The 22,972-nt window shown below is 48.6% G+C and overlaps 1 protein-coding gene across 2 annotated transcripts in view; it reads left to right on the top strand.

Annotated features, from left to right (window-relative positions):
- crebbpb (CREB binding lysine acetyltransferase b) overlaps positions 1-17,685 on the top strand; it is a gene marked incomplete at its 5' end in the record, with an annotated part of 64,795 nt that extends 47,110 nt beyond the window's left edge. The window contains 18 exons of one of the 2 annotated variants that reach the window (XM_080524311.1): positions 84-440; positions 4,447-4,623; positions 5,848-6,028; positions 7,781-7,899; positions 8,091-8,330; positions 8,711-8,799; positions 9,914-9,994; positions 10,218-10,274; positions 10,433-10,510; positions 10,619-10,686; positions 10,818-10,968; positions 11,094-11,240; positions 11,355-11,468; positions 11,591-11,756; positions 12,080-12,247; positions 12,938-13,099; positions 13,366-13,647; positions 14,294-17,685. In XM_080524311.1, coding sequence (XP_080380437.1) covers positions 84-440; positions 4,447-4,623; positions 5,848-6,028; positions 7,781-7,899; positions 8,091-8,330; positions 8,711-8,799; positions 9,914-9,994; positions 10,218-10,274; positions 10,433-10,510; positions 10,619-10,686; positions 10,818-10,968; positions 11,094-11,240; positions 11,355-11,468; positions 11,591-11,756; positions 12,080-12,247; positions 12,938-13,099; positions 13,366-13,647; positions 14,294-16,705 — 5,049 coding nt within the window. In that variant the 3' untranslated portion in view covers positions 16,706-17,685. Of the gene's footprint in view, positions 1-74; positions 441-4,446; positions 4,624-5,847; positions 6,029-7,780; positions 7,900-8,090; positions 8,331-8,710; positions 8,800-9,913; positions 9,995-10,217; positions 10,275-10,432; positions 10,511-10,618; positions 10,687-10,817; positions 10,969-11,093; positions 11,241-11,354; positions 11,469-11,590; positions 11,757-12,079; positions 12,248-12,937; positions 13,100-13,365; positions 13,648-14,293 lie in introns of both variants that reach the window. The other variant, XM_080524312.1, reaches the window with a different exon arrangement.
- Between the last annotated feature and the right edge of the window lie 5,287 nt (positions 17,686-22,972).

The raw sequence follows: 22,972 nt of genomic DNA, 5'->3' as shown, positions 1-22,972 counted from the left end.
TGTGTGTGTGTGTGTGCAAGGACTAGGCAGTGAGCTCTAACTCAGCCTGTGTGTTGTATCTCTCTCCCCTCCAGCAGCAGCAGCAGCAGCAGCAGAACTCTAACCTCCCCCTGAATGCACTGGGCTCTCTGGGCCCCCAGCTGCCCTCCGGTCCCGTGTCCCAGCCCCCCCTCCGCGCCACCCCCCCGCCCTCCGCCTCCGCTAACCTGCAGCAGCTCCAGCACCACGCAGCACCGCCGCCTCCCCAGGCCCAGCCCTCCACCCCCGCCTCCGCAGGAGGGCCCTCCTCCACCCCCACCCACGTCCCCAGCGGCCTCTCCAGCCACGGGCCCCCCTCCGCCACCCCCTCCCAGCCGCTCACGCCCCTGCCGCCCCAGCCAGAGCCCCCGGGCCAGATGCAGCAGCCCAGCTCAGTGCAGCCGCAGCCCCCCAGCACGCCGGTGAGACGCCGCCACGGCCTAGACACACTCACACCTCAGTTAGCACCAAGGTTCGAGTTATAAGCTGAGCTTTGTGGGGGTCTCCAAAATGACAGTGCGAAATGTTCTCATGCACGCGCGCGAATCATGCCCACACAGCGATGGGACTTACACGTTTTAATTAGCCATAGGCTACTCATTTCACCACATCAACAGCACCACATGAAACAACAGCTATAAGCGATAGTCACGGGTATCTCGGCCAATAATGTTGTTGTTTTTGCTATACAGTCCACTCACTTTCACTGTTAGCACGACACATTGTCCACATCTCCATTTCCAGTGACATCGCACCTGACATAAATAATCATGTATGCTCGTCCATGAATTGTGCTTTCATCTAATGTTATGCTACTACGGGAATCAAGTGATTTGACATTAGAAATGAATTTGTTTCATCTATTGTGCAATGTGCTCTACAATCTGGGCACATGAATGATCGGATCGGTGAGCAGGGGCCAACTGTCGCGCCATTCATCTCATTAAATGTCATAATTGGATTCAGTTTTGTATAAGGCATCCTTTCTTTAGCCACAGTATAGGCTGCCCTGAACGAACTAGCTGTCTCCTTATACATACTGGAGGTGAGTTCTGCTACTTTCTTCGGAAGCACTTGATTTTGTTTGAGCTCTGCTATTTCAACAGTTTCAACGTTAGGTGTCAACAGGTGCAGCTGAATTCAAGTTTGGTTTCTTGGATGAAAACCCGAAACTTTCCAGGCTTGTCAACTCGGTCGGCAGCAGTGGCCTTTTTTGGGGCGGCATGATTAGGGTTGGGTACCGAAAATCGGTACCGGTAGGTACCGGTTACTTTACATTCGGTATGTACCCGTACCGAATCGCAAAGGAGATTTCGGTACCTCATTTCGGTACTTTTCTATCTCGCTCCGGTGTCAACTGGTGACTCGTGACGTCACATCGCCTGTTAAATTTCCACTCAGTGAAAGCAGCGAGTACGGAAGGATAACGAGAAGGTTGCTAATAGCAACTTCCGCTAGCGGGTTGGCATAACGCGACGCTCGACTTATGGGTGCGTTCCGTAAACTCGTTCTGGAATTCTGATCACCACTCGTGGAATGCCTTCTGTCCAATCAAATGACTTGCTCCCCTTATGACGTCGGGCCCAGTGTGCGCTGCGACGCTCTCAGAGCGAGTTTACGAACGCAAGCCTTTGATTGGACAGTGCACTCCAGGATTCGACGCGTCTGTTGATGACGTAGTGCGGATGTGTGGCTGCGTCTCTGCGAGGTGGACAACATGATCGGGGATCTCCTGATATTCGGGTACTGTGTCAGATCATGTATATATCATGTAGATATATCCTTATCCTACTACTGTGTCTGAAAAATCAATCGCCATGTCATCATGGACCAGAGAGGGGGAGGGGAGTAGTAGTAGCTGAGCGGCAACAGAGTTTGGATTTTGACGAGGTGGAGGGCTCCAGTTCATCAGAGTTATATTTCCTCTCGGTCTTCTTGGTTCTGGGGGCTATGCAGGCCTCTTCACTAGATCCCTTTTCTAAGAATATTCTGATGTCCTTGAGGGGCTGCCGAACAAGTGTGTACTCGTATTCGACATCAGTACCAACGATAGGCACCCCCAGCTTAATGGAGTCCCCAAGGCTCAGGAGTTTTATTTTCATTTATTTTAATTTGAGTGTATATTTAACTAATATATATTGTGCCTCAGCAATAAAAAAGTGAAAAGCTGTTTAATGTTGTAGACCGTGTTATTATTATGTCATTTAAAAAAATCAAAAGTACCGAATTAAGTACCGTTTTGGTACCGGTACCGTTTTTAAAGTATCGGTTAGGTACCGGTACCGGATAAAACCCAAACGGTACCCAACCCTAGGCATGATAGCTAGCTACTGAATGTTTTCTTCTCAATAATCGTGTTTTCACGTTTGCAAGCTCTCAACGATCATATTCTGCTGTTGCACAATATTCTACTGCGCCCCATAGTGTCTTGGTGGTAAAGTGCAGGCAGTCAAAGGCATACTGTCATCACAGGAGATTAATGCTGGTGCATGTACCGTATTTTCCGCCCTATAAGGCGTACCGGAGTATAAGGCGCACCTTCAATGAATGGCCTATTTTAGAAATTTTTTCATATACAAGGCGCACCGGCTTATAAGGCGCACCGGCTTATAAGGCGCATAGAATAGATACTGCAGTCAAACGTTTGACTGGGGTTGCGTTACGCCCAAGCTCCACCTACTGCGTTGCGTCACCTCTCCATCGGTGTTGTGTCAACTTCCCGTTGTCCAAGCTCCACCTGAGCGTTGTCACCATCAACGTTCTACCTGCTCCACTGTCAAAAATATATATTTTTCCACCTCAAGTATCAGCCGTTCGTCATCCATTTTTGCAACAAGCGTCAAGGACCTGCGGTGATTCACAGCTGACTCGCGTGAATAGCAATTCGCAATAGCTGCAACCACGAGATATAGAGTAGTTAGCTACAAGCATTTTCAATCTGCTATTATCTCTATTAGTGGATTAACCGCTGTGGTGATTTAACAGCTGATAAAAATACATCAAGTAGACTACAAACAGAGCAAAACAACACCAGAAAACAACCAATAGGCTATACAATTATAACCAACAACCAATATGTGACAGCTCCTGGTGAAATGTGCAACGTACTTTTTCAGTTTTTACACATGCTTAAACTGCAGATTGTAAGCTTTCAAATGATGTGTCATACATTCAAATCAGAGAAAGATTGAACACGACAGGCGTATTTGAATGTTGGTTCATCTCAAACACTGAGATGAACGCTGCTAGCGGCTAACAGCTAACAAAACACATCGCTACGAAGGTCTAAACTGTATTTTAATAACATGACAACATACTGGGAGAACATCGACATGCTAAAAACACATAACTACACAACTAGATGAACACACAGTTCTTGCTTTTGAACACGAGCTAAAACGAAAGTATGTTTACAAATCAACCCTCCCTTACCGGTAGCCTCCGGCAAACGAGAATAATGAATCCAATACACAAATGATAAGTGTTTAGTGATCGTTAAACTGTTGTTTATTATATCGAGTGGGTACTTTAAAACTTCAAGTTGAAAGCACCAAGAATCTCACTTTGTTCCCTCGGAAAAACAGGAACTAAAACTCAGTACCACCCACTTAACCCTCCGTACGGAACAATACTCCCAACTATTAGTTCCGGGGGTGAATTATGTTAACCCACCACAAGCATAGCATTCGCGGAGATTCCAAGATGGCGGCCGTCGTTTACTGATTACCGTAATGCTGCAAGCGGTGCGGCTTTGTAGTTTACCAGTCGTACTGAAACATTGTATTATTATAAAAAAAAAAATATTGGTCATGTAATTTTTACATTTTGATCCATATATAAGGCGCACCGGGTTATAAGGCGCACTGTCGTTTTTTTTTTTTTTTTGGGACTTTTAAGTGCGCCTTATAGGGCGGAAAATACGGTAGTTCTTTTGGAAAACGTGTTTATTTTAGAATATTTATCATATAAATAAATATAAATAATACTCATTACATTGACATTTTTGATCAAATAATGGTTGTGGTTGTGGTAATGTATTATTAGCGACCCCCACAGATGTATGATTTTACTGCTTTCATGGGAGCTCAGACCTTCCTTATGGGAGCTCAGCTCCCATTGGCTCCCACATAACTCGAACCCTGGTTAGCACCCATCGCTAGCTCCACTAGTTCAAAAGCGCCTCATTGCTCTGACCCAGCTTTATGCGCGTCCCAGAAGAGAACCCGTAATCTAATGGCGCACTTGCAACTAATACGGAAAAGGGGGTTATTAAACAGATGTCGTCATTAAACAGATGTTCTCGATGACTTCGTTGGCTTGTGTGTGACACCATGTTAACCACACCCACACCCCCCCCCCCCCCCCCCCCCCCAGCCCTGTTTGTGATTGGATGAATATGAACGTCTTACCCCCTTCTGACCCTCCCAGCTCTCCCAGGCGGCCGCCAGCATTGACAACCGGGTGCCCACCCCCGGCTCTGTGGCCGAGGTCCACTCCCAGCAGGCCCTGCCCGACCTAAACGCCCCGGAGACCAAATCGGAGCTCAAGGACGAGGAGGAAGATGGCTACGGGTCTGGGAAGAAGCAGCCCAAAATGGAGGTGTGTGTGTGGGTGGACGGACGTGGACTCTTGTTTAGCTTGTTAGGCCTTAAAAAAAAATTGCCTTGCAAATCAAAGGTCTTGTGGATGAGACTAGGGATGTCCCGATCCCACTTTCTCACTACCGATACCTGGGCTTCAGGTACCGATATCAATCCGATATTAGTATTATTATTTTTTACTCCGGAATAATAACAAATACTTCCCCAGTATGTAGTCCACAACAACAGTTGGCTATTAAAGACTGCCAGCCTTTATTCAAGCAACAAAACAGTACTCTGCAGTACTCAGTGACCAACTGGTTTAAAGTTAAAACAATTTAAACAGCAGCTTTCAGCATTGTAGAAAAGAAAAAAAGTTACTGTCTGATTTCTAGTTTTAGTGCCTTCAGGTTTTTATTCTATTTATCTTCTCTTACAAATGGCAAATCAATATAGGACCCTTTTTTAAAATGTAGCCTAGTGACGCCCGCTGGTGAGACCATAAACCAGTCGCAGAATCGAAGGGGTGTCAACAATATACAGGTATATATATATATATATATTATTATTTTTTCATAACAGGCAATTACAAGTTTTAAAGTACCCACTCGATATAATATACAACAGTTTAACGATCACTAAATACTAATAATTTGTTGATTGGATTCACTGTTCTTGTTTGCCGTAGGCTACCGGTAAGTGATAATGACTTATAATGAGTAAACATACTCGTTTTAGGACGTGTTCAAAAGCAAGGGCATGTTCATCAACATGTTCAGCATGTTGTGATGTTATAAAAACGCAGTTAGACGTTCGTAGCGATGTACCACTGTTAGCTGCTAGCTGTTAGCAGTGTTTGTTGTTGTGGTTTGATAAGTCACTTTTCTCCCATTCTGTCGCATTCCCATTCTTGAGGTGCACCAACATTCAAATATTTGTGTCGTCTTGAATTTATTACTCATTACACACAGGTAGCTACTAGCCAACTCTCAGGCATGTGACCACTGGCTACTACTGTTGTCATCACGTGAGTGACACGCCAGATCGGGAGCGCAGATCGGAGCCTATTTTTTTTCCCCCGTCCGATCTGCGATCCAGCATTCTGGACTAATATCTCACAGATACCGATGCCGTGGATCGGATCGGGGAATCCCTAGATGAGACTGAGTGCTTGTGGATGAGTGCTTGTGGATGAGTGGATGAGTCTTGTGGATGAGTGCTTGTGTTAAATGTTGCCGTCCCGTGGCAGGACGAGGATACCAAATCCCTAATGGTGAAGAAGGAGGAGCCAGAGAGGGCGGAGCCAAAGCCGGAGCCAATGGAGATGGAGGAGAAGAAGCCGATGGTGAAGGTGGAACCCAAAGAGGAGGAGGAGGGCGGAGCCAACGGCACGGCCGCGTCCACCTCCCCCACGCAGAACCGCAGGAAGAGTGAGAATCAGAATAGTTTTTTATTTACTTCATATTAATGCACACGTTTTCTATAGGATGTCAGTCGTTGTCCATAAGAGCTGTGTCATGTCGGAGGTGTTATGGCTGGGTTCACATGGCGTGACTAGCGAACAGAGAGAACAGCTGTATCTAAATTGTATGGAGTATAATGTATAATATATGATTAGGGCTGGGTATCGCCACTGATTTCCCAAAACGATTCGATTCCGATTCACAGCTTTCGATTCGAGATTCGATTCCGATTCGATTTAGTTACAATATCAATTTTCCTTGAATATGAAGAGATTCTCAGAACTAATGCTAATGGTTCAAGGAACCCTATAACATGTAGCATTGTTAAACATATCAATGTTTACATTAAGAATTGACTCCAAAGCAGTTACATGAATGTACTTCTTATTGGAACATAAATGAACATCATTGACCAACATTTTGCGAAATCAGACACTACAAAAAGTGCTTTACTGCAGCCAGTGTAAATAAAGGGGCTACAAACATAGCCTATCGGTAAACAAGACATCACATATCCCTCAGGACTGTCTCAAATAGCTTATTTGCACAATATATACAGTATATGTTATATACAAAATAAAAATGTGCAAAACTCAAACGAAAATAGTGCAATAGATGAGGGTATTTTGGGGAACAAAAAAAACACATTTTACTTTTGCCTGTCAGTATTGATTGATTGATTGATTGATTGATTGACTGAGAATGTTCATTATGTGAAGCGCATTGAGTTGCATCTTGTAAGAAATGCGCTACACAAATCAAATTTGATTTGATTTGATTTGATTGTAAACCATAATGTCCATGAAACTAAAGCCCTTCATTACTGCTTTCTCACTTTTTGGAGATTGGAAGATTTTATTCAGGAATAAACATAATTGGAAAATCAATGATTATTAAAATACTGTAGTATACAGTAACAATAAGTTCGTGGAAACATCACAAATCTACGGAACCACTTATTGAGGCATCACCCTGACGTGAAACATGGAAAAGCTGATCCGAAACAAGCCTCGCTGATAAAGTGGCAAGTGATTGTCAGGTACGAGTCCATTGCTCTGGATGTCCAGCTGTCACACGTTATGGCAACTCTCTGCTGGCTGAAGTGAAGTTGCGATGTCACGTTTCACCTGCGCGGACATGTCTGGGACTATCACTTCACTCAACTGTTTGCGTGTCGGTAACACGTAGCATGGTTCTAGTACACTGACGAGGCTTCGAAAGCCAGCATTTTCGACAACGCTGTACGGGCGTATACCCTTGCAAATAAAATTTGCTACAGCCTCGGTAATTTGTTGGGCACGCGGAGAATTAGATTGTAATTTGCAACCAAACGTTTTTATCAGCGAGGCTTGTTTCGGATCCGCTTTTCCATGTTTCACGTCAGCTCATCTCTATCGTCATAATTTGTACATGCAAAATGCACCCAGACATCTGCCTTTAAGCCTGGTGGTGACTTGAGTGTCCCTGCCATCGCCATGTTTTTAGATTTTACAGTGTTGAGACCTCTCGTTGCGTGAGATATGATAAGTTATTGTAGCGTGAGATCTGGCCACAAGATCTCGTTGCGGGTTGAAGCTGCAAGCAGGAAAATGCATGAAAGATCGATCTCGGGATTTATGAATCGATAATCGCTCATTCAATGAAGATCGATTCAGAATCGGGAAATCGTTTTTTTTTAACCCAGCCCTATATATGATGTTTCTCTTCTCCCTCCTGCAGTCTTTAAACCTGAGGAACTGAGGCAGGCCCTGATGCCCACCCTGGAGGCCCTCTATAGACAAGACCCTGAGTCACTGCCCTTCAGACAGCCTGTGGACCCTATGCTGCTGGGCATCCCTGTGAGTGTAGACACACGTACACACACACACGCACGCACACACACACAATCTAGTGTCCAGGTATTGACAAACCCTCTTGACCCGGAGCCACGACTCAGTTCAGTGCAGACTTAAGCGGTCTCGGCCAGACTTGATGACACCTGGTGTTCTTTTTCTCTACCCGTACGCGTCTCCGTCCCCGCCCCCCCCAGGACTACCATGACATCGTGAAGAACCCCATCGACCTGTCCACGATAAAGCGCAAGCTGGACACGGGCCAGTACCAGGAGCCCTGGCAGTACGTGGACGACGTGTGGCAGATGTTCAACAACGCCTGGCTATACAACCGCAAGACCTCCCGCGTCTACAAGTACTGCACCAAGCTGGCCGAGGTGTTCGAGGCGGAGATCGACCCCGTCATGCAGGGCCTGGGATACTGCTGCGGGAGGAAGGTGAGACAGGAGAGGGGGCTGTCTAGCTGTGGGTGGAGGGGGTGGGGTAAGACAGGAGAGGGGGTTGTCTAGCTGTGGGGGGAGGGGGGAGGGGACTGTCTAGCTGTGGGGGGAGGGGGTGGGGTGAGACAGGAGAGGGGGCTGTCTAGCTGTGGGGGGAGGAAGGTGAGACAGGAGAGGGGGCTGTCTAGCTGTGGGGGGAGCGGGTGGGGTGGTGCAGAGGTTGGTATGGAAAACGTCTCCTCAAGACAGTCATTGGCTGTAACTCAAGTCAAGTTGCCTGGAGATTGTAGGTCTGGAGATGCATCTGAGCGGTTGAACCTGCTGTGTGGATCGGAACCCAACACCTCTCCTCCTCCTTCCCCCCTGTGTGTCCGCAGTATGAGTTCTCACCCCAGACCCTGTGCTGCTACGGGAAGCAGCTGTGCACCATCTCCAGGGACGGCACCTACTTCAGCTACCAGAACAGGTAAGGCGGGCTGCCGGGTGGCGGGAGAGGGACAGGTAAGGACGTAGAGAGTACCGGGAAAGAGAGATGGGAGACACGATGCTACTTACATACTGTGGTACAATTAAATGCCATTCACAGATCTACAACGTCAAATATTGCGGTATCGTTTATCAGCTGAGGGGATAGCATGGACTGCATAATTCTTACACAATGAGTTCGGCAGATAAGGGTGTCCCAGCTGAAGTCCAATGTGCATTAGAATCTGCATACATGCGCCCCCTGCTGCTCAATGCCTGCTACTGCAGTGGAAGAGCCATTCCGATGCATTGCAGTTATGTATCGTCGGTATTCTCAACCAAATGCAATGAGGCTGACTAGAATCGACTAAATTTGAATGGATTTTACAACGTAAGGATTTACTGTATACATTTTTTTTTTTTAAGGAAATGAATCAATTTCAGTGTGGCTCGCTAAACAGATCCCAAATCTTTTGTCACTTTATTCTATTGTCACTTTATTTTGTTGTTTGTGATGTGAGCTGCTGTAACACCTTAATTTCCCCTCGGGGATCAATAAAGCACCTATCGATCTATCTATCTCTATATCTAGCAAAACGTTATGCTTGTGTCTTCCTTGTCTCCTAACCTACTCACAACACCTGTATACACTTTACTGTCTGTCTGTCTGTCTGTCTCTTCCCTGGCATGATCGAATTTTCATATAACCTCACTTGTTTGCATGTTACTAAAGCTGCATGTTGAGTGCTGTAATAGAGTTGTCATGGTCATTTAGATTATTTTGTAATTTCAGTGTCATGAAATACACTTGAAGTAGTATTTTTTGAAGTCAAGTTTTATTTTGCCCCCACTAACATTCATATGCTCTTCATTCATTAGCATGCCTGTTTGTATGAGCACGACTTATATGAGTGTTTCCATGGCAACTAACCTGTCCTCCGCCCTGGCTCTGTGTCTGCCTGGTCTTGTCCTCCGCCCGCCTGCCATCCTCCACCCGCCGGCTGTGTTCCTTGGTTGTGCCATGCCGCATTCTGCCACCTCTGTGCTGGTTTGCCTGTGCTGCTGTTGTGTTGCTCTGGCTCCAGTTCACCCCAATATGGCCTTGTTGCCGACAGGTATCACTTCTGTGAGAAGTGCTTCAACGAGATCCAGGGCAACAGTGTGACCCTGGGGGACGACCCGGCACAGCCACAGACGTGAGTTTGCCTGCCGGAGAGAGCTGTCATTACATAATTGCAGTGATGCATCATGTCATTAATAATTCAAATAAAGATAATGTTAGGATGTGTTTAGTGTTATAGTCAGGTCTTCTGATAGGAACGTATGGGATTCAGTCTTGAGTGTGTGTCATGTTGGTGTGTAGGGATGTCATTCATGAGAGTTGATGCTAACTCTTCCAACCACTCTTTGTCCCTCCAGTATGATATCAAAAGACCAGTTTGAGAGGAAGAAGAATGACATGTTGGACCCTGAACCGTGAGTACTCTTCACGTCTGGGAGAGTCTGCTGGCTCGTTCATGATGTTGTGAAAGCTTGCCTGTCCCCCCGCAGTGTCTTTTCTCTACTTGGATGTCTTTGATTCTGAGGTGTCTGTCGTCGTCCCCCCTTCCCTCACCATCTCATCCCTCACACAGGTTTGTTGAATGTAAAGACTGCGGACGGAAGATGCACCAGATCTGCGTGCTGCACTATGACACCATCTGGCCGTCAGGGTGAGGCTCCTCCTCCTGCTCTCACACTCTCATATCTCTGTCATGTCTCTTGATCTTGGTGATACCCTTATAAGAGCCCTCTGACTCCTCTACCGGTCTGACTTTCAGCTTCATTTGCGACAACTGTCTGAAGAAGTCTGGTAAAACGAGAAAGGAGAACAAGTTTGCCGCCAAAAGTAAGTCGCTATGCTTCAGTTTTTAAAAGCACCAACCTTTTTTATTGTTTGACCCCTGGGTTAGAGACAGTGGAGATCAGGTCCACTATTGAAGACGCGTTCTGACCCGTGTGTGTTGGCGTCTCCTCCAGGGTTGCAGACCACCAGACTGGGCATGTACATAGAAGACAGAGTGAACAAGTACTTGAAGAGGCAGAACCACCCGGAGGCAGGAGAGGTGTTTGTACGGGTGGTGGCCAGCTCTGACAAAACAGTGGAAGTCAAACCTGGGATGAAAGCCAGGTAAGAGCTTCTGCTGGCGGTGTTAAGTAATATGCCTTCGTTGGGACTCGTAAAAAAGAAAAGAACCTGTTACTAATCTGTATACCAACTTCATGCTGAGGGTCACTGTTCCTCTGTTTCTGTAGGTATGTGGACTCAGGCGAGATGATGGAGAGCTTCCCTTATAGAACCAAAGCACTTTTTGCGTTTGAGGAGATAGACGGGGTGGATGTGTGTTTCTTTGGCATGCACGTCCAGGAGTTCGGCTCAGAGTGCCCCTACCCCAACACCAGGTAACACTGCAAGACGATGGTATCGATAGTAGTGATGCTCTATGAAGTGTGGCCTAGATGTTCTCAAACAGTGAATGTAACACATCTCGCCCTCTCCTTGTGTTTCCTCCACAGACGGGTATACATATCTTACCTCGACAGTATTCACTTCTTCAAACCCCGAGGACTGAGGACTGCAGTTTATCATGAGATCTTGATCGGGTACCTGGAGTATGTCAAGAAACTTGGGTAGGTTTTTTCCGAAATACCAACGAATCGAAATTGTGTTCATTGACTGTCAGAGAATATCGTCTTTCAGTTCAATTGGATTGGGGATAAGCGGAACTGTTTCTCCCTCCCCACACACACAGGTATGTGATGGGTCACATCTGGGCCTGCCCTCCTAGTGAAGGGGACGACTACATCTTCCACTGTCACCCTGCCGACCAGAAGATCCCCAAACCCAAGAGGCTGCAGGAGTGGTACAGGAAGATGCTGGACAAGGCCTTTGCTGAGAGGATCCTGCATGACTACAAGGTGAGCCACGGGGATCAGGATGTCCTGCTGATGGCCTCTACCACTGTGCTCTACCAAGGGTGTGCCTTTAAATGTGTACGAGTGTCATCAGTGTATAAGGGTGTTTTATGTGTCTACAGGTCGCGTGTGTGTGTCCTACGTCTGTAGACATGGCAGCCTTGATCATAGAGATAGAACAACTGTACGATCTCTGTCCTTTTATTGTCAGTGGAATGTATAGAAACGATATTTCAATGTATAGCTGAGGGGAAACCCTCATCTGGCTGTCTGCACAGTGCTGCACGGTTTGACTGACAGGACTTGTCGTCGTGTCTGTGTCTCAGGACATCTTCAAGCAGGCCACAGAAGACCGCATCACCAGCGCCAACGAGATGCCCTACTTTGAGGGCGACTTCTGGCCCAACGTGCTGGAGGAGAGCATCAAGGAGCTGGAGCAGGAGGAGGAGGAGAGGAAGAAAGAGGAGAACACAGCCTCTTGTGAGGCCCCAGAGGTAAGACAAAAGGGATAATAATAATAAGAAGAACTTTTTATTTGGAGTGAGTGCTGAAGTGAAAGGAACACTCCTCTCATGCCAGAAACAACCAAAGGATGTCATATCCTGTCCTCACATTTGTGACTGCTCCTGGTGTTTCTGGACACCTCTCGGAAATGAGAAAGACGTCAAATTCGTCTTTAAATTGTTTTTTTTTTTCTTTCAGATTTTCGTTTTTTTAGCTAACATTCAACTCGAAGATGTGAAGTACCCACTCGTTATTTTTCCGAACAGTTTTACGTTCATTAAATAAGTGTAATCTATAACACAATGACTTCGTTTCTTGTTGTTTGATGGGGATTCATTATCTTTGATGGGGATTTTCTGTGCTTAGTGATTTCCGGTGTAGCAACTTTCAAATACTCATGTCGTCTTCAATTTGTTTCCGATTTCAATGTATGATGCATCATTTGAAAGCTTACAATCTGTAGTTTAAGCACATGTAAAAAACAGAAAAATGACTTCGCCTACAGGTAGCCCTTTTCATTGGGCTGTGTCACATTTATCTGAGTCCTAATGATTTAAAAGCCACTTCGTCAAGGCATATTATTGGTGCTTTTGTAGCGGCTATTTCTCCTCATCACTTTATTGCTTATTTATGGATCTGACTGTCCTTCATTGACAACATGCACACACCTCTCTTACCAGGGAGCCCAAGCTGACAGCAAGAACGCCAAGAAGAAGAACAGCAAGAAGACCAATAAAAAGAGCAGCAGCGTGAGCCGAGCCAATAAGAAGAAGCCTGGGATGCCGAATGTAGCCAATGACCTGTCCCAGAAGCTCTATTCCACCCTGGAGAAGCACAAGGATGTGAGTGTGCCATTCCATCAGTACCACTTTATTCTTATGAAGGAAACATACATTTATTAAGGAAATCCTTTCAGAATTTTCGGGAAAAAGGCTGTCCGCCTCCTTTCCTCATCTTATCCTTTAACCCTGGCCATCACTGATTTGTAAGGATTAGAAAGCAAAATTGCCCTTGGTCGGACAGAACGTTATGCATATATGTCTCCTGCCCTTTCTGCTGTCTGACCCCACTGTGTGTCCTCCTCTCTCCCCCCCCCCCCCCCCCCCAGGTGTTCTTCGTGATCCACCTGCACTCCGGGCCGTCGGTCAACACCCTGCCGCCCATCATGGACCCGGACCCCCTGCTGACGTGCGACCTGATGGACGGCCGCGACGCCTTCCTGACCCTGGCCCGGGACAAGCACTGGGAGTTCAGCTCCCTGCGCCGCTGCAAGTGGAGCTCCATGTGCATGCTGGTGGAGCTGCACAACCAGGGCCAGGACCGCTTCGTCTACACCTGCAACGAGTGCAAGCACCACGTGGAGACACGCTGGCACTGCACCGTCTGTGAGGTGAGGAGAGATCAGTCCACCCGCCGCACTACCGTATGCACACGTCACAGGGTGGAGGACACACACACACACACACACACACACACACACACACACACAGTCAGTTATATGTTGAACATATTCACACTTCGTATATATTCAGACCAGCTGCTGCTGGTGGTGCCCAGAACTAGGCTGAAAACCAGGGGGAACCTTTTCGGCTGCTGCACCTAAACTCTGGAACAGCCTCCCCCTCCACGTACGGGCCGCTCAGACCCTGGAGATTTTTAAATCTCTCCTTAAAACACACCTGTTTTCCCTAGCCTTCCCTCCCACCTAGCTATTGGTCCCTGGCTTTTATTATTTGTGTTTTTTGTTGTAGGTCCCTGGCTCTTATTGTCTTATTGTTTTATTGTTTTGGTCCTTTTTGTCTTCTCTTTTGATTTTGCCATGTTTTGTGTTGCATTGTGTTGTGTGCTTGCTTGTTTCCTGCATTTTATCTATTTTTACTGTGAAGCACTTTGGCTCAGCATTGCTGTACGTAAAGTGCTATACAAATAAAGTTGACTTGACTTGACTTGACTTGACTTGGTGGCAGTCCACATGGTAGTAGTTAACATTGCACTGATTTAAATATTTGCACCCCCCCCTCCTCTCCCCTCCTCAGGACTTTGACCTATGCATCAACTGCTACGGCGTGAAGGGCCACGAGCACCAGATGGTGAAGTGGGGCCTGGGCCTGGACGACGACAGCAACAGCCAGGGTGGCGAGGCCTCCAAGAGCCCCCAGGAGAGTCGCCGCCTCAGCATCCAGCGCTGCATCCAGTCCCTGGTCCACGCCTGCCAGTGCCGCAACGCCAACTGCTCCCTGCCGTCCTGCCAGAAGATGAAGCGCGTGGTCCAGCACACCAAGGGCTGCAAGCGCAAGACCAACGGCGGCTGCCCCGTGTGCAAGCAGCTGATCGCCCTGTGCTGCTACCACGCCAAGCACTGCCAGGAGAACAAGTGCCCCGTGCCCTTCTGCCTCAACATCAAGCACAAGCTGAGGCAGCAGCAGCTCCAGCACCGGCTGCAGCAGGCCCAGATGATGCGCCGCCGCATGGCAACCATGGCGGGCCGGGGGATGCCTCAGAGCCTGCCGTCACCGCCTACCTCATCCGCCCCCGGCACCCCCACCTCCCTCCAGCAGCCCAACACGCCCCAGGCCCCCCAGCCCCTACCCAGCCAGCCCCAGCCGCAGCCCCCCAACGCCACCAACATGGCGCCGCACGGTTTCCCCAACAACGGGCGCACCAGCCAGCCCCCGACACCGGTCCCCCAGGGCAAGCCCGGGCCCCAGTCTTCCCCCCTCCATCAGCAGCAGTCCCCCTTGCCCAACATGCCTCCCCAGCAGTCGCCCCAGCAGCAGCAGCAGCCGCCCCAACAGCAGCAGCAGCAGCAGCAACAGAACCCCCCGCTGGCAGCTCTGAAGATGGCCCGGCAAATCGAGATGGTGGCCAAGGCCAAGCAGCAGCAGCAGCAGCAGCTGAACTACACCATGAACATGAACGGAGGAGTCCCCATGAACCACCCCCGCATGGTGGGGCCTATGCAAGGGCAGATGCAGATGATGGGCCCCAGGGGCCCCCAGGTGATGCAGGCCATGCAGCAGGGCCAGTGGGGTCAGCAGGGGATGCAGAACCCCCAGGGTCCCCAGCAGCAGGCCCCCCTCCAGCAGCAGCAGCAGCAGGGCCCCATGGCCCCCCAGCAGGTCCAGGGAGCGCCCGCGCTACAGCAGGCCCAGCTCATGTCACGCCCCATGTCCCAGCAGGCCCTCCAGATGCCCGGCGTCATGTCCCCCCAGGGTCCCTCGCAGCAAACGCCCCAGCAGCTAGGCATGCCCAGGGGGATCCCTGGCAACATCGCCCCCAACGCCCTCCAGGACCTACTGCGCACGCTCAAGTCCCCCAGCTCGCCGCAGCAGCAGCAGCAGGTCCTCAACATCCTCAAGTCCAACCCTCACCTCATGGCCGCCTTCATCAAACAGAGGACAGCCAAGTACCAGGCCAGCCAAGTACCAGGCCAACAGCAGCAGCAGCAGCAGCAAGGCGGCATGCCTCAACAGCCACAACAACAGCAGAACCCCCAAGCGATGCTTGGAGGCCAGGCGGGGATGCAGGCCATGGTCGCCATGCAGGCTGGGGCAGTGCAGAGGCCGGGCATGCCACCCCAGCAGCAGCAGCAGCCTCAGCAGGCTGTACCCCAGGGCATGGCTGTACCCCAGGGCATGGCTGCTATGGGCCCCCAGGGACAGCTGATGAACACCGCACACAACGGCAACCCCCAGCTCTACCGCAGGCAGCTGCTACGGATGCAACAGCTACAGCAGCAGCAGCAGCAGCAACAACAACAACAACAACAACAACAACAACAGCAACAGCAGCAGCAGCAAGTCGGCATGCCTCAAGGCCATGGTCAGTTCCAACAGCAGCAGGGAGGGCCAGCCAGCTACTCCCAGCTCCGCATGCAGCAGCAGATGGCCATGCAGGGAGGTGGGGGACCTATGGGCCAGCTCCCTCCCATGGCCCAGATGGGTCAGCCCGGGATGGGCATGGACGGGACCCAGACCCTCCTCCAGCAGCGGATGCTCCAGCAGCAGCAGATGCTGAAGCAGCAGATGGGCTCCCCGGCCCAGGGCAACTCCATGAGCCCCCAGCCCCACATGCTCCAAGGCCAGCCTCAGGGAGGAGCTCATCTGGCTGGCCAGACCATGGCCAACGCGCTAGGCAACCAGGTGAGATCCCCGGCCCCAGTGCAGTCGCCCTGTCCTCCCTCGCAGCAGCCACCACATTCCAGTCCCTCCCCACGGATACAGCCCCAGCCCTCCCCCCAGCACGGCACCCTCCACTCCAGCTCACCCCACCCCAGTCTAGGCGGCCCCATGCCTGGCTCCATGGAGCAAGGACACCTGGGCACGCCGGAGCAGAGTGCCATGCTCCCGCAGCTTAACACCCCAAACCGCGGGGGGCTGAGCAATGACATGAACATGGTGGGAGACACCACAGGAGACACTCTGGAGAAGTTTGTTGAAGGATTGTAGCATTTCGTGACAAAACGAAAGGCCTTGTTTCTGTGTTCACACAAATAACTTTTTGTACTGACTGATGTAAAAAGTTAAAAGAAATGCAAAGAAATGAGTCATATGAGGCCTATGGACTGTGAACATTTCCTTAAACCAAGGGACTGCTATTTCTTCCAACACATTGGAGGGATTTGAATAATTGCTGTTTAAAGAGGAGAATTAAATACAAAGAATATATTTTTTGGTTCAGACCAGCCATGATGGAATTGTTTCCTGGTCATTGTGTTGTTTTTAATTTGTTTTTCTTTTGTTATTCTTTGGTATGGAATTTTTAAATGAAACTTCTCAAAACAAAAATATTTCATTTTATTATTCAATTTTTTTATTTTGTACCTTTGCAAAATTACTAGCGTTTTTGTGTTGAGAAGTGTTGAGTAAAATAATTTGTCTGGGAACTTTTGCCAGGTTTCGCCTCTTGCTCCCTGTCTTCATTCCTGGCTAATTTATTCTATTGTACCATTTTTCAAAAGGACATGCCTTCGGGAGAGAGACTTATTTTCTTTCCGTTTTGCAGAGTCTATGGGAGAGTAACGTATTTGTATAGAACTAGGAAGTATCGCACACACGCAAACACACACAGAGGTGTGCAAAGACCTGCACAAATGCTTGTTCATTCACAGGTGCCGGAATGTTCATCTTGGAATCATGGAATCAGAATTTCTGTCTTGCAGAAGATTTGTTGCTTTGTTTCTCCTTCAATGTAAAGAGTTTCTCATGAAGAAGTTTCAATCCCGCAAGCTTAACTGTGGTGGGTTATACCTGTTTGACTGCTGATTTCTGTTTAGAGAGAGTTCTTTGCATCCTTTTTCCTCTTGCATTAAACTTGAATTGAGGTTGAGCTGTTCTCTAATGTAAATCAAGCAGGTTGACAATACTGTAAATATTCAGAAAAGAAAATTGAAATCACTGTACAAACTGGTTAAATGACTCATTTCGTACTTATATACCATATTGTTAAATAAATCTGTGTGCAACAGACAAATTCTGTCTACTCTCATTTCATCTGAAGACCTAGTGTAGTGTTCGCTGTCCAAATGAAAATGTATGTTAGCAGGGTATCCGCGGTGTCTTGAAAAGTATTAAAAGTTGATAAATACATTTTGGGAAAATCAAGACCCTTAATAAGTATTAAAAGTCTTATAACGATTTTATGAGGTCTTGAATTGTAGGTATTTTTCTGAATTAGTCCCTAACCCTAGTTTGAGTCCTAAAAACCTTTTGTAAAAGTTCGTGAATTTATTAGTTTTATTAAAAAAACAAAGATGAACCGGAAATGGTGTTGTATGATCGTGGTCTAGTCTATTGCAAACTAAAACTGTTAAGTTAAAGGTGTCACTGATGTAAACGGTTACAGCTCGAAGTGGCGGTGAGGTCTAGAAAAATATTGACAAGGTCTTTAAAAAGTCGAAAGGTATTGAAATTAACCTCAAGATTCCTGTATATACCCTGTTAAACCATGGCTGCAGCCAGTCGCTGATAACATCAAGGAGGCATATTGTACACTATGTAGAAAGAAGATCAGTGTTGCATCGATGGGGATCAACAGGGTTAAGTCTCACATGCACGGCGCTAGCCACAAGGCCGCTGTTGGTCACCGAGAGTGAAAAAATATTGACACGGTTTTTTAAAAGTCTTAGAAAGGCATTGAAATTAACCTAAAGATTCCTGTATATAGTATACCCTACCCTGTTATAATACGACCAGCACTCTCAAATAGAAAATAAAGTATGACTTCAAAGCATAAATCTGCATAGTCCTAATATTCTATGCCTTCAGTTATTACTGTTGTGTACCTACTGTGGTTAGTAGGCTACTCAAATAAACACGGAGAGACGGACTGTAGTTTACTAGTTTCTTTACTTGGAGAAATGACCACGTTACATTGCATGTCACTTCCTACATAGGAATGCCGGGAGGTACGTCCAACAGGTACGTAATCACGTAGTGACGTAACATACTCAGGCCAGGTAGAATAAACAATGCTAGAGCAATAGATGCAAACCCAAATACTCTACAACTCCTCCCCTTCTAGATAACAACAACATTAACACCATAGCATTTACTAGGTTGAACATAACTAACAATACCCTTGCTTTAAACGGATAACTAAACACACTAGTGTCTTATTCAGAGAGATAGTTTGTCTGGAGGTCTGTGGGTGCGTGTTGGATAACGTCTCTCCTCCGGGGGTGTGACCCCCGGGCTCGCACCACCAGCAGGGAGACCCAGGCGTGGGGTCAGGGGCCGACCAGGGCTAGGCAGACACCCCGTTACACGGTCGGAGGTCGGCAGGCCCAAGCTCTCCTGAGCAGTGTTGGAGGTAGGCAGGCTCAGGCTCTCCTGAGCAGCGGTGATACGTGCAGGATCCACCACCTCTTCTGCAGTGCGTACCTCTGACCTCCGTAGTTGGTCAAGGTGGCGTCGCCAGACAGTGTCAGGAGCTACTTCTACAGTGTAGGACAAGGGCCCTTGTCTTTATTTGATTATGCCGGGCACCCACTTGTGTTCTCCACGGTAATCCCTGGCCAGCACAGTCTGTCCAATCTCTAGTTGACGTGTTTCCCTGTCGTGCGCCCTTAGACCCTGTCTGATCTGCCGATCCATTACAGTCCGCCGCAGATTTGGCTTAAGCAAGTCCAGTCTTGAGCGTAACCCACGTCCCAGGAACAGCATGGCGGGTGTCCGGTTGGTAGTAGCGTGAGTGGCGTTACGGTAGGCAAACAGGACATTGGCCAGCTTCTGACGTAGAGAGAGAGAGGCATCTGCCATAGGCATCTGCCATAGGTTGTACGAACCTCTCGGCGAGCCCGTTGGTAGCTGGATGATAGGGGGCTGATGTTATGTGGCGAATTCCATTGAGCTTCAGGAACATCTGGAATTCATTAGCCGTGAATTGAGGACCATTGTCACTCACCAACTGTTCGGGGATACCAGTTCTTGCAAAGAGGCTTCTCAACACGTCGATCGTGTGGGCTGTTGTCGTGGAGCTCATGGTGAACACTTCTGGCCACTTTGAACATGCATCGACCACCACTAGGAATGTTGTCCCCATGAATGGACCGGCGAAATCAATGTGGATACGTTGCCATGGGGATGCAGGCCATTCCCAGGCATGGAGAGGTGCAACTGTCGGCTCATTCTGTACACGCTGGCAGCCAGAGCAATGCATGGCGAGCTGTTCTATCTGTTGGTCAATCCCCGGCCACCAGACGTAGCTCCTGGCGAGTGCTTTCATCTTCACCACTCCCAGATGGCCACTGTGTAGCTCTTCCAGCACCCTGGACCTGAGCTTGGTGGGGATGACGATCCTCATTCCCCACATAAGGCATCCAGAGTCAATGGTGAGCTTGTCCCTACGTCGGTAATAGGGAGTGAGGGGAGACCCTTCGTGGGTTGTCCAGCCAGTCTGCGTTGCTCTGTACACTTGTGAGAGAGTTGCATCTTTCCGGGTCTCTCTCTCAATCATTTCCGCCGTCACCGGGAGGCTTTCGAGTTGCATGAGTGTGAACATCTCCACCGGTTCCTTGTCCCCCTTTGTCGTTGTTGCTGTGTCAAGTGGCAGCCGGGACAACCCGTCTGCGTTGGCGTGTTGCAGTGTTCTCTTGAATTCGATCTTGTACCGGTGCCCTCCTAGGAACAGGGCCCAGCGTTGCATCCGTGCTGCAGCTGTCACGGGAATCGCCTTCTGGGGGTTGAATATCGAGACCAGCGGTTGATGGTCAGTCACCAGGATGAACTCCCTGCCGTACAGGTACTGGTTAAACCGTTTTACGCCCCAGACCAGGCCCAACGCCTCCTTGTCTATTTGAGAGTAATTCTTCTCGGCCGGGGCCAGGGAGCGTGAGGCGAACGCTATTGGTCTTTCGGTCCCATCCCGCATCACATGTGACATAACGGCTCCTATACCATACGGCGAAGCGTCGCATGCTAACTTCACAGGCAAGGAGGGGTCGTAGTGTGTGAGTACTGTCTCCGATGTCACAAGCTTCTTCACTTCCTGGAAGGCCTGTTCACATTCTGTGGTCCATTTCCATTTCCGTTCTGCCTGAAGTAGTTGGTTCAACGGGTAGAGCACCGTGGACAGGTTAGGCATGAACCGGTTGTAGTAGTTGATGAATCCGAGAAACGACCTCAGCTGCTGTACATCCTGTGGCTGAGGAGCCTCCATGACGGCCTCGATTTTCTCTTTGCATCTATGCAAGCCCTGTGCATCGATGGTGTGGCCACAGTATGTGATACATGATTTAAAAAACTCACACTTGTCACGTCTGGCCCGGAGTCCGTAGTCTTGAAGTCTCTGTAAGACCTTCTGGAGGTTCTCCAGGTGTTCGTTATCGTTGGCCCCCGTCACAATGATATCATCTAAGTAGCACTGTGTGCCTGGAATCCCTTGTAACACCTGATCCATGGCTCGCTGCCATATGGCCGGGGCAGAGGCCACTCCGAAGACCAGCCTGTTGTATCGGTACAGGCCTTTCAAAGTGTTTATCGTCAGGAACATCTTTGAGTCTTCTTCTATCTCCATCTGTAGATAGGCTTCAGCCAGGTCCACCTTGGTGAACCGTTTTCCACCGGCCAGGTTTGCGAAGATGTCCTCAATCCTGGGTAATGGATATTGTTCTGCTTGTAGCACAGGATTGATGGTGATCTTGAAGTCTCCACACAGCCTCACTGCCCCTGACTTCTTTGCTACTGGGACAACGGGTGTGGCCCATGGACTCCAGTCTACCTTGGACAGGATCCCATCAGCTTCCAGGCGGTCCAGCTCAGCTTCCACTTTCTGTCGTATGGCGTATGGAACTGGGCGTGCTTTGTGGAAACGTGGGTTGGCTCCGTCTTGGAGAACGATTTTTCCCTTGATGTGTTTTAATGTCCCGATGCCGTCTTGGAATACAGGTGCTGCGGCATCCAAGACTTTCTCCAGTTTCACCTCTGTGGACTTGTGAGTGGGGTTTGGCGCCACCTGCAGGCTCTTAATGGATTTCCAGTCCAGCTGCAGCTTCCTCAGCCAGTCTCGCCCCCACAACGCTGGTCCTCCTCTTCTTACGACGTACAAGTCCAAAATGCGTTGTTGACCATTGTGTTGTACATCCACAGGCAGTACTCCGAGGGGCTTGATTTTCTCTCCAGTGTATGTTTTTAGGAGGATAGATGATGGGTTCAGCTTCTGGTCTCCAAAGTACTTCACAAAGTCAATGTGTGCCATCACTGACACTGCAGAGCCGGTATCCAGTTCCATTTGTACTTGTTTGCCATTCACCTGTGGTGCAAGCCAGATAGCTTCCCTGCCGCCTCCTTTGACATGGTAAACATCCAAGCTATTGGTATGTTCACTCTCCTCGTCTGACTCGTCGTCTGCAGCCTCCTCCATGTTGTGCACTTTCCTGTTCTTTTGCGCACTCCACTGTGTCTTTTTTTCATTTTTTTTGTACACTCTTGATTTTCCAGAGCGACACACCCTCTGGATATGTCCAGTTTTGTTACATAGTCTGCAGACTTCGTCTTTAAACCTACACTGTGATGGGGAATGTGAGCCCCTCCCACACCTGTAACACAGTTCTTGCTCTCTTGTTTGTGTGACGGTTGCCATTTTGTTTACATTTACTGCCTTTACTCCTGTCTGCAGTTCAACAGCATCCCTGGCTGCTGTTTCCATTGAGACTGCGATTTCCACTGCCCTTTTGAACGTGAGGCCGGCCTCTGTTAGCAGTCTCTTCTGTATGGCCTCACCAAGAATGCCACATACCAAACGGTCTCTCAACGCATCATTCAGTCCATTTGCAAATTCACAATGTTCAGTGAGTCTCTTCAGCTCAGCCACGTAACTGACTATGTTGATTTCGTCTATGGAATCTGAAACGTTCAGCAATTAGTAGTGGTTTTGGGGATAAATGTTCTTTCATTACCTCCACCAGTTGCTGGAATGTTTTTACGGAAGGCTTTTCTGGGGCAGTTAAGCTGCGCAACAGGCCATATGATTTCCCCCCCATTGCACTCAGCAACACTGCAACATGTTTGTCATCCTCAATGTCATTTGCCTTGAAATACTGTGAAATGCGTTCCGTATATTCGACCCAGTCATCCGTCGCGCCGTCAAACGGGTCAATTGATCCAATTCTAGCCATCTTGCCACGCTGTATAACTGGATACTTTCACTACTCACGTCGGAGTCTCCGTTTGTTGTTCCCGCGAAACAAGTTCGGTCATATCAGAGACAGGGTTCAC

Source organism: Nansenia antarctica (assembly GCF_963989245.1).
Source record: "Nansenia antarctica genome assembly, chromosome: 2".
Classification (NCBI taxonomy): domain Eukaryota; kingdom Metazoa; phylum Chordata; class Actinopteri; order Argentiniformes; family Microstomatidae; genus Nansenia; species Nansenia antarctica.
Note: the sequence above shows the minus strand (reverse complement) of the source record. Positions and strands in the feature narration are given on the sequence as shown.